Source organism: Chelon labrosus (genome assembly GCF_963514085.1).
Source record: "Chelon labrosus genome assembly, chromosome: 8".
Taxonomy (NCBI): Eukaryota; Metazoa; Chordata; class Actinopteri; order Mugiliformes; family Mugilidae; genus Chelon; species Chelon labrosus.
The window spans coordinates 4008779-4021191 of record NC_140358.1 but is presented as its reverse complement, the minus strand read 5'-3'; the positions used below and the strand labels follow the sequence as shown (position 1 = coordinate 4021191).

Here is a 12413-nt window from a genome sequence, read left to right as displayed (position 1 = left end):
CTGAAATCCCACATCCCCTGTCACCCCAAGCACTAACAATGTTAACCAGTGACAGCGCCAGCAAGCAGGGAAGTGATGACAATAAATGATGGCAATCAAAGCACGCCTCCTCCTTTGACGAGGCACAAGATAAAGCTCAGACACCTTCCCATCCCCTATTTAACAAATGATGAAACTGTGTTCTCTGCCAGCTTTGGGTTGTTCTTCAGAAATATCACAGATGGCCGGCCCTTTTGACCAAAACGGGGAAAAAAAAAACCCTCTGATGTTATTTATCTTTTTTTTTTTGTTCGGCTTGTGCCATTTCGAATTATGAAAGTGGTGAGGGAGGATTTCTTCATGCCACGATCAATGGGCTGATACCACTGTCACAATACAAGGCGCAGATCTGAGACAGGAGTTTGACAGATGGCGCATCACCTCCGTCAGCGTGACGTCCCACGTGCGAGTGTGTACGTGCAAATGTCGGCACTTTCGCTGGGTTTTTCTAATCTTAGAGAAATAAAAGTGGGAGCAACAAAGTGTGAGTGTGTGTGCGCGCATCTGTGTACGAGAGACAGGAGAGAGGGAGATTCGCAGAGTGAGAGAACATGAACGCATGCACACAGAGAGGCATGTTAGAGGATGTCTGATACGCTTTCATACTCCCACCCAAAAAGCCTATGGTGCTTGCTGTGCTACAGCACACTTTGCTGCAACTCCTCTACTGATTTAATTAACCTTTTACTGGCACTGTTCACACAATGAATCCATGAGCTACACTCAGTTGTAAAATGTGTATGACTGCAGTGTAGACCTGTGACTTGGACAAATTGAAATTCCTTTCTGCCGCATCCCCTTGTAAACAGTCCCGGATAGGAACAGAGCAGCAGAGACATACAAGGAAGTGCTGCAAACACTGGCCATCCTCCATGGAAACATCAAAGCGACACACTTTCTTCCCTCAAAAATTACTTTGGACAGAAGGTGCAGGCCAGAGCAAATGATGCTTCTTTAACCAAGGATGACAGGCATCACAGTGGAAGCCTCTTTCTCGTAACCAGAGGTCAGCAGGCATCAAACCCCTCCTACTGAACAATAAACCCCATGTGGAACGGTTTATACAGCCGAGGAAAGCTGTCATGAGGTACTGCAGTTCTGTGGCTGCAGTACCTAACAAGTAAGTGCAAGCTTTTTCACACCCTATTAGGAATACAACTCAACTGGGCCATGCTATGTTTCTGTTTCATGCAGTCATTCATGTTTTATGAGGGGTATAATATTGATTCTGAAGCCCGGCAGTCAACATTAGAGTGGAAAAAAGGAATCAGTCTCCATGGTTGTGTTCACTTTTACTGAGCAGCAATTCATTGACCTAACGACCCTATATATAAATATTTATATCACAACAAGAGCTGAACCTATACTATAATGACATCCTGTTAAAACATTAAAAATAAATGCAGTAAAGACATAGCTAGTGCAGGATGGTGAACGCTGATGGAAACTTCAGCTCTGCACTTTTCTGTCTTCATTTAAACATGTATTGTCCTCACTGTGCGTTAACTGTAACAACTCTAGAGTACCACTAAATGTAACTTGGAGGCATTAAATCATAAATTGAAATTATTTTTCAATCATAACGAGTTCACAAAAATTCCAACCTGTCAACAAAAGTGAAAGTGCAGGGTAAGTGCCATTATCCATTTTCAATCTTTCAAGGTATTTAAATTAATTCCACCCCACTTTTCAAAACAGCGTGCCTGCATGGGACTGAAATGCACGTCAAATGAAATGACCCTCGAATGGTCATATTTACTGAATGTCCTCTCTAAATTTAATTTAGGAGATAGCTTCATTAAATGGATTTCTCTCTTATATGATTCCCCTCGTGCGTCCGTCATTTCAAATGGTTGGAAATCTCCCACGTTTTCAGTTGCGCGTGGCACACGCCAGGGCTGCCCAATCTCTCCTCTTCTGTTTGCGCTTGCGATTGAGCCCTTGGCAGAGGCGATTAGGAGCGATCCTCAGGTGGCTGGCATTAACATAGGTCCCCAGAAACACACCATCTCCCTTTATGCAGATGACGTGCTGCTCTTCCTAAGTAACCCTGAGATTTCTATTGTCAGAATTGTTGAAATTATTGGTACCTTCGGCCAGTTTTCGGGCTACAAGATTAATTATTCAAAGTCAGAGGCTATGCCCCTAACCCTCGACACCCCCTGGTCCTCCTCTAGTGCAGCACCTTTTCGATGGTCACCTTCTGGGCTTACTTATCTTGGTATTCATATAACCCCCTCCCTCTCTGGTCTTTATAAAGCCAATTTTGTACCTTTAATCCGTAAAATTAAAGAGGATCTGGCACGCTGGACCAGTCTCCCATTATCTCTTATGGGCAGGGTAAACCTTTTTAAGATGAACATACTTCCTCGTCTGCTTTACGTGTTCCAAATGGTCCCAGTTCTTCTGACTAGAAAGTCACTCTCTATCCTGAATAGTTCTTTATCTTCCTTTTTGTGGAGGAACAAACGTGCCAGACTGAAATTACAAAAGCTACAACTTCGCCTAGGAGAAGGAGGGTTATCCTTGCCGAATATTAAATATTATCAACTAGCCTGCCTCGGCCGCTATCTCTGGGAATGGTTTAGAAATGATCCCCGATCCACTTGGCTTAGCATTGAGGCTGGCCCTCTTGATCCAATTCCTCTTCGTAATGTTTTATATGTTTCTAAAAAATGGGTGTCGAACAAAGTAAGGGGGAATTACCTCCTCCAAAATACATTAAAGGTTTGGAGAATTTTCAATAAAATAGGGTCTCAGGAGGATTGTCTCTCTCTTTCCACCCCCATTCATTTTAACCCAGAGTTTCCTCCTGGCCTTGAAGACAATGCATTTCATTCTTGGTCTGAAAAGGGTATTTGTACTATAGGAGACTTGGTAACTGATGGCACGGTCAAATCCTTTAACCAGCTAATCGAACAATATGACCTTCCCTCCAGACATTTATTTAGATACCTGCAGGTCCGTAGTTTTATCTCCTCAAAAACAAGGTTGTGTCCAGGTGGGTTCTCTCGCTCTTCTATAGAAGAGATACTACAAGACCCTGAGCCCCGAAAACTGATAACCAGGTTATATAGTGCTCTGTTTCCCCCAGTTGAGAGCACGGGTCATCTTAAATTGCTCTGGGAGGCTGATCTGGGGGTATCAATCTCAGATGATGATTGGGGTGATGTGTGGTTGAGCTCTCTCGGCTGTTTGTCCACTAACAAAGTTAAGGAATTTCAATTCAAAATCACCCACAGGCTCCAGATTACACCAGTGCTAAGGAACAAATTTAATCCCACACTCTCCAAATACTGTAATAAATGCAAGATCTCAGAGGGATCATACTACCATTGCTTCTTTGACTGCCCTTTTATTAAAAATTTCTGGAGAAAGGTCTGTAAAGAAATTTCTGACATATTTGGTAAAGACCTGGACCTAACCCCACTGTCTTGTATCCTTGGTTTACATCCTGCACTGAACCTTAATTCTTGTATGCTGAGACTGCTTGATGTTCTTCTGTTTGGTGCCAGACGATGTATCCTACTTCAGTGGATCTCTGACAAACCTCCTGAGCTTTCACAGTGGCTGCAGAGTATAAGGGAACTTATTCCCCTGGAAGCAATGACCTACTGGCTTAGGGACAAGCCTCTGTTATTTTACAAAACTTGGAATCCATTTTTAGACTATATCGGTTTGGAGAGTGCGCAGACTCTACAGAAGGGCCTTTATGGACTTATCTGGTCGGACATCCCTAGAGGGAGCCACACTTAAGTTGTGAAATCAACCAAACACCATAGTAATGCTGTAATACCTGAATATCTGCTTACGTATCCCTTTAACTCATGAACAAATTTGACCTTTAATGTTGTTGTATGATTTTGCTTTGTTTTGGTTCTCCACCCCCTTTTTTTTTTTTTTTATTTTATTTTTGGTAATTATTATCATTATTATTTATTTATTCTTTCTTTCACAGTGTGGGTTTTTGTTGTTGCTGTGGTTGTTTGTTTGTCTGTTCACCATGTTCTATGTAGTATAAGGCACTTTTATGCTTTTGTACAAAGCCTTTCCTGTATAAATTGAAAAAGTAATAAAGATACGTTTAAAAAAAAAAAAAAAAAAAAATGAAATGACCCATTTAAACACGTAGTTCTGAAATTTGAAAGATATACAATTTCCAGCACAATTAAGGTCACCAAATGAAAGCAATTAGTGTTTGAATAGACATTACAGGGGTATTTTAAATACATATTCTCAGTAATATTTACTGGGATAAATTATATTTAAAAAAAAAAAAAAAAAAAAATGGCTCCAGTGATTCCAATCATTTTTATGACTCTATGCAGCTGAAATTATTTTATTACATTAAGTTTCCATCTAATACCATAGCTGTGGAAATGGGGCTTTAGCTGGATGTAATTATTTCCCTCCTAATCGTCGTGCTTTTATAAAATTCAAATGGAAAATGCTTACAGTTCTGCATTTAAAGCTCCATTTTGCCTCACTTCAACTGCTGAGTGCAAACATGTCTTTTTTTTTTTTTTAACCATGTTGCCACTCATAGCTGAGTTATGATCCCCACAGACACGAAGTTCCAACACTTTACAGCTGGTAGATGTCACCGCCCTAATGTAAAATGAGACGATACGTGAGCATGAACATGTGTGTTTCTATTATGTGTTTATGTGCAGGTGTGTTTGTCCATGGCAAACTCATCGCTGTCAAGTACAGGGAACGATAGATATTAAATTATATATATATATATATATATATATATATATAGACATCTAAACAAGATGGTGTCATCTACTCCAGATAGGCAAGGGCTGCTCAAGATCACATGGTCATTGTACAACTACAAAATCAATCAAACGACTGCTTTAATCGATCAGTTTTCTTTTCGAGGGATTCTATGGGCAGCTCGGGATTGTCTTAAGTGTAAAATCAATCTAAAACACTTGGCAGATTTTTCCCCTTTCTTACTACTCATCAATAAAAAATAAAAAAATAAAAATTTCACTTCATAAATAATCAATTATGACTTGTTAGAGGGCACTATAATGTAAATTGTGGCATGACTTAAAAAAAACTATAAAGCTGTTATAAAGCAAAAGAAGTATATAATGTCATTAGCTACTGCACACATAACCCAACTAACAGCAGTTTTTCTGGGTTTATCCTCTCTTTCAGAAATATAGTACAGTTAAATGTTCTTTGCAAAAATGCAAAAGCATCACTTCACAAAACAATCGCCCTTGTTCAATGTGTGGTCCCAAGTGGACCATTAAAAGCTGTGCACCGACAGCATGACCACTCACGGCCGCTCCGGCTCCATTTTCAAAAGGTGGACCTCTCTATCACAGAGGTTAGCGTTCGCAGATGCCGCGTTCTGTGCATGTGCCGAGGCTTTTGGTACTTGCCTGTGTCGAACACTCTGTAGAACAGAGCGAATTAGAATGAAATATTGAGTTCATTTATGAATAAGTGGGGCTGAACGGCCCCTTGTCGGAGCTTCTGCATGCATATTCACTTGATGGAAACCTTAGGATGGGTCATTTCTCTTAGCTGCTTCATTAAATAGTGAAAGTCAAAAGTGCAATGCCTCTTGACAAAAAAAAAAAAAAAAGGGACCAAGATCTATAGAGGTGGAGCAGAGGCGAGGTTTTTCTTTGCTCTGGCTCAAAATTTAAAGGACGTCAGCTCCAAAAATAGTTCAAATTTTAAATGACATCACAAAATAACGTGTGCAGTAATAAGAACAGACAGAGCTATACATTTACTCTCAAAAACAAATTTAGATTTTTGCAGCATCTGAAAGGTATGGCACCTGGGATAAAGCAGACAAAGTGTTTATTTTCCCTATAATGAAACTAATTGAGGCAATAGTGAGTTACTTTGAGTCTCAGTGGGACGTTGTACAAAGTACAGCCAATCAGGAGCGACTTCTTGAGGCGCTCCCAAAAGCAGCTCCAGAGGGGGTATGCCAAAGGGGCGTGCTGTGGTGTGTGAATGAGTGTGTGTGCTCATGCAGTTTAAGTGTCGGAGGGCAGGTGCAATGAAAGCCCAAGAGAAGCTAGAGTCTGTGTCGTCTCGTAGAATAAAGCGATGGCTGGTGATATGGTTTCATTCTTGGCAGACACATCAACAAATATGACTGGAGTGCAGAGCTAAGGACTATGTTTACGGGCACCTCTGATGTTGGCACTGAGCTTTTAGTGACTCGTAAATGTATACACAGTGCATATGGCCGTAGCAAAGGCCAGATACTGGAACAAATACGTGGATTTGAATTCTGATGGCATTTTGAAAAGGTAAAAGACTTACTCGGCTCCCCCCCGGAGACAAGCTCACTATGATGAATACTGCCATTAAGAAAATGACTTGTCTCAAATGTCAGACGGTGGCCAATGTTTTCAGTATAAAAATTGATAGCACATGAACACAAGACATTTTCCTTTTTACCCTCTCTTTAATGTTCTTGCCAGGGAAGTGTAATCAACCCTAATTATTTAAACCGCCTGCCACTCTTTGAGGCCATCGGTTTCTTAAAATAATTAGAGCTTTACATTGCATTTGTTATAATAGCCATGGCTCCCACCATAATGATGATGAATGATGTACAATGTCTGGGGCACTTTCAGAGCACCAACTTCAGAAAATACATTTTAAAGATTTACACCAAAATATATGCAGCCGAGACGATAAATTTAATGACAGGTCGACTCCGAGCAGAACAGATGCAATGCATTGCGTCAGTAGGTTGCTGAAAACCCGACGTAGGTTTGACAGGAATGATTTTGAGAACCGCAAACCAACCTTTCGAGGAGTAATGGTAAAAAAACAAACCGGGCGAAGAGTAAAATGTAAAAACAGTAGAAGTTTTTATAACAATACAGCTATATAGCCATCTTATAGTTATCGCCTCCATTTGACGCAACAAGGATTTGCCCTCTTCAAACAGAGATCCTCAATCCGCCATCTCAGGTTTCCAGCATTCAAATTTGCACTTCAAACCATTGTGCCCATTTAATCAGCCATTATGTATGCCCAGTCAACCACTGCAGAATTCTAAGCAAAATCTCAGACTGAGGCGCACAAAGCTATCTTTGATTATACGCTAGCCCATGGGGAAACTTTATCAAACTTCTCTTGCTCCCCGTGGAGAAGGACCAGGTGACCAGCAACTACTCAATCTGAAGGCCAAATTCTTTTCTGCATGCAGCAAAGAATCACGCCTTTGATCCAAACAAAGACAGCTGCAAATGCCTCTCCAGATACTAGCCCCGCCAATCGCGCTTCCACTGCCTTCCACCAATCAGGATCTTGTCTCCAGCACAAACCATAATCCAACCTCCTTTTTCCCCCTTTCACATACTGATTTCACCCCTTTAAAAAGCACTGGAAGCATGAGCCGCAAATAAATAAGCGATTTGAGTTAAAAGAACGAAAAGTGTGCCCTACTCACCCATCTCATTGTCCGATTTATTGTCCATTTCCGTGTCAGTGAGTGTGAGCGCTGAGTTGGAACGACTGGAAAGGCATGAATTCTGCCCAGATTTTGCCCCCGTTCCCCAAAGAGTCATGGTACGTTCCGGTGATACAGGTTCATGGTTTTCTGTGGCGACCGGTCCTCTGGAGTAGCTGCTGAGTGGGTGGGAGAGGCCAGTCTCGGGGCAGAGAGCCAACCCTCTGCGAGCCGATGGCTCACAAATCCCAAGTTGCCTCAGCGAAAATGTCTGCCCTGCGAATGACAGATGCAGTAAAATTAACAAACCAAGCAACAACGTGGTTAATAGCCAAGAGCAGGGCTACTTAAGAAAAAAACACTTAGTCTGAGGGCAGGGTGACAATGGAAGGGGTAATTGCTAAATAAAAGCTTAAACAACATCATCCCAAGCTGCTTAACACTTATCAAAACTGAACCAAATCACACAGCCTCTCAATCTATATACTGCATATTAAAAAAAAAATTCAACCACATAAAAAATTGAATTAAAGATGCTATAATTAATTTATTATTTCTTAATTATTTTAGAAAAGTGTCTTTTTCATAATAAATTATAAACATACCATGAATTTGTGTCTGCTTCATTTGGAATTACTTGAATCTGTGCTCATTGGAGATAAAATAATAACTTGAGATGCCTTCAAAGACACTGCAGCATCTGGAAAAATATTATTTTTTTAAAGGACGCAGGCATGTTGCCAGTAAAGAAAAATGCCCTATGCTGAACTCCCCAAGAAGTCCTTGAATTAATGAGTAAATATGTCAATAAGTCTACATCGAATATATTTATTCATGTGTTCATTACTACTAATATATGAGGGTCTATTTAATGTATTTTTATTTTGGGTTATGGTATTTAATCTCTAATATTGTTTTTACCATTTCAAGGTCTAACAAGACGGTGCAATAAATACACAAAAATGCTACACAGTTTTAGTGATGTTTATGATACTCTATGGACATTTATTTTTCCATGCAAATTACAGGTGAAAAAAAGTCCAATTTCTTATGTAGCATCACTTTGTACAACTTCTGAAATATTTAAATTGTCTGATAAGTTAAATTAAATAAATACATTTTCCACACTGCCTTGCCGAGCATTTTAAATGGCCATTACACACACCATACACAGAGCACAATGAGCATATACGGTGTGCTGATAGACACAAAATATGCTTTTTTTTCCTTTTTTTTTTTTGTATTTCCTGGCACGACATTAAATCTGACATCTACTGTGATGATTTGAGAAATGCTCGTTAACGCTAAATGTCTGGATTTAAAAAAAAGAAAGAAAACTAGTTTTCTTCCCACAACTTCATCATAATCCCATTAATTCCAAAACGGACACCAATTAGCACCGAGAAAATGTAAGGGAGTAATGGCTAGATTTTCTGATTGCAATCTTATGAGCCTATGGAGTGCCATAAAACAGAACAAACTGCTCAAACTTTTTAATTACGCAAATTAGAGCAGTTTCTAATGGCCAATTAAAGGGAGGGGCTACTTACTGAGCATTTTTCCTTATTATTTTAACATAGTCCAACAGGGTATGAACATTTTATAAGGTCAGTTTAGCTCACTGCATCAAACCCACTACGAATTTTCTCAGAAAGTTTAGGACAACTAAATTATGCATTTGTTTGATATCCTTTAATTGTGTTTACCACTGTCTAGCATGCCGGCGAGGGATTGTTATTTCTCGTCAAGATTGCACAGATAAAGTGGAAGATAAAACTGTGAGATGTTAAAATTTGATAAACAAACAAACAAACAACAAAATCCCTGCATCCATGCTCATTTACTGATAAAGTCTCCCACAGTTAAAAAAAAATAAATAAAAATATCTGCAAATGAAAATGGATGTAAGGGTTTCTGGCGTCTGGGTATTTACTTGAGTCCAACAAACTGAATTCTCACATTTATTGGCAGTTTCTTTTTCAGACTTAGGAAAATAATTATTAATAACTATTAATTTGTAATTTCTAAATTAACAGATATTTTTAACTGCAATTTATATATTTTTTGTATTCACAATCATGAAATATATTCAGGTCTTTAAATATAACAGTTTTTTACTCATCTATGGCATGACTCACTACTCACCCCTCTATCTGAGCATCAGCTAATGACATTGAAATATCCTAAAGTAGGATAACTGGAGGAAACATTTGTTCTTGCTAACCTGGCCTGGCGTACTCCACGCCTTCCTTGTGGACCATCTCCTTGACTCTGCCGCCGAACAGCATTCGTGAAGGGTCATGGTCGAAGGCCTGAAGCGTCTCGCTGGAGCTGTAGGACTTCTGAGTGGGCACGCGGCAGGGTCCCTCGTCCCGGTCAGCCGAGGAGGCAGTGTATCGGCGCTCCCGATCCTTGTCTCTCTCACAGTCTCTCTCTCTGTCCCTCTGGCTCTTGGACAGCGAGCAGAAAGGCCGCTGCTCCCTCACCCTTTCCATGCTGCCTGCATGCTGTTTATCCAACTCCCTCCCCTTCTCCACCGACACTCTCCTGAGACACTCGCCACTGGATTATTTCACTCTTTTTTTTCAACCCCCCCCCCCTCTTCCTTCTGCTCCTGCGACTGTGATTTTCGTCCTGTAACCGATTTCCCCCCCCGGAACCCTCCTCCCCACGTCTCAACTTCTGTCGGTCACTTCTTCAGTCCATTCAGCCTTCCACCCACTCTACCTGGAAAAGAGAGATGAGGAAAGGAAGCAAGGGGCTCAGATAACACTAATCCATCTGCTTCATCTTCAAAAGCACACACTTATCCCCTTCTCACTGCCCCACCCCCCAACGCTACCTCCCCACCCTTGAAACCTCACCCGTGAACTCTTACATCGACAACTTCCCCTCTTAAAAGCTCCCCTCTTTACTTTTGTGGCCGTTTCAGCCTTCAAAATCAAGTTCATCTTCAGTGTATTTCATTTTAAAAGTTTCTCAACAAGCGAGGGTAGTTTGCAAATAAGTAAATAAATAAATAGTGGTGGTTTTTCATAATAAAAGTTTTTTTTGAGTGGAAGAGTTTTGTCAAGTGTCTGGTTTCATGACGGATAAATCATTTAATTACACATCATACAAGCCTGTGACTTTATAATAGTTCTTGCACTTTTTATTTAAATTGTAACTCCTAGAAAATTAGAAGTCTGTTTAATCTGTTAGTCCAAATACACAGAGGAGCAATAATTACACGAGATGACATACTAATATTAAAAATGAATACTCACGGTATTTAAGTTTTTAATTTACCAGAATGTGACAGATGAGTAAATAAAATAACAGGTCGAAACTCTGGCTTCTAGTGGTGTACATATATATAGTTAGAGCTCAAGTTTTTTCATATATCTGTCCTACATTTCTGCACCTACATCACTAAAATGGATTTAACGGAGGAACCTCAGCTGCAGTGCTCGTAGCACTGAACACACAAATGTGGTTTCCAGACCGGTATATTTCTTACTCTGATTAATCCACAAAACAGGCAAGCGGCATTTATTTTTATTTTTTTCAAGAACTATTTATTCGGTTGAAAGTAGCTGCAATGAAAATTATTCATTGTGAGCTCACAGAACCTGAAAACAAAAACTTCCTGCGTGGCAAGAGATACCAGCAGAGGTATAAGGAGGAGGAAACATATCTGCACCTTTGGCAGAATTCTACATCTGGAGCCAAAAACAGCAGCGATAAGACGCTGAGTAGCACATTTCTAATGTAAAATGCATATTTATATTTTTAGTGTATCAGCCAGTGGCATTTAGGAGAGGAAAATTAAAGGGTTAGTTAGTTCATCCAAACTGTGAAACATATTCTGATCCTACTAATCTATATTAGTATCTATTCAGGCAGATTGGTTTGGTTTTAGTATTTCAATCACTGAGATTTGTGCCACTACTACTATAATAAAAGCGAACAACATTTTATTTCCATGCTAAAACCACAAAAATAAAGTGTACATTTAAAAACCGCAGTCTGGTCTCGTTGCAGTGTACAGAAACTGAACTGTGACCAGTTTTTATTGGATTTACATTCTAACAAAATTGTCCTTACGCACAGTGTTGGCAGTTACATGTAATACAAGTTGACCTTGTGCAGTATTTTACACTTAAAAAAAGCAATTAAAAAATTCAAACCTGCTTTTTGATTTACCAAGCCATGACCGTTAAAGCACCATGACCCGGCTTTGTGTCCCATCCTCTCTGAATGTATGGAACGAGTATATATATATATGTCTCAGTGTTTAAAATCCTCAAACTCAAAGAAGACTCCCTTGCCGTATTCTAAAATGTGGACAAGGGGGGTGAAAATGTGACTAATCTGCAAAAAAAAAAAAAAAAAAACCTTGAGTGGAATGTGGATGGGAGCCGTGGTGTGTCAGAAGTGTTTATTACCAGCCATTTTCACTGCCTCCTGACACACACAGTCACACAAGCCACTACCACAATTTCATTTCTCTCTTGGCTGAGCTGTAAGACTTGAGTATCAGACTCCTTCTTTCCCCAAATGAGATCTACTTCGTTTCACATCAAGCATCAAAACCTTCCAATGAAGGAAGAATAGCATAGTGTCGCGCTGCAAGATAGCACCAGCCCCGGAGAGAGACTTTCAAAATAAAAAAAATAAATAATAATAAAAAAAAAAAAACAGAGGGTACAGGATGCCGGGATAATGAAAATTGTGAGCTGTTCTCGGCCTCTTAAACTTATTCCCCCCCTCCCCTTTTCTCAGAGTTGCTTGATATCATTCTGTTTTCCCAATGGGCTGAGATGCAATCAGTGACACACACTCTTGTAACCCTGACACTCAAGTCTCAACACTACACCCCACGCACTTGTTTTATGATGCCACAGGCCATCTCACTCACAGCTCATCACTTTCAGGAAATTGTACA

The 12413-nt window shown here is 40.0% G+C and overlaps 1 protein-coding gene across 1 annotated transcript in view; it reads right to left on the bottom strand.

The window, feature by feature from the left end:
* The window catches only part of LOC311491637 (teneurin-3), a 118128-nt gene extending 108198 nt beyond the window's left edge, over positions 1-9930 (bottom strand). The window contains exons 1-2 of the mRNA XM_084549612.1: positions 9711-9930; positions 7487-7762 (exon numbers count right to left, since the gene is read on the bottom strand). Coding sequence (XP_084405738.1) covers positions 7487-7762; positions 9711-9774 — 340 coding nt within the window. The 5' untranslated portion in view covers positions 9775-9930. The remainder of the gene's footprint in view (positions 1-7486; positions 7763-9710) is intronic.
* Positions 9931-12413: the final 2483 nt, after the last annotated feature.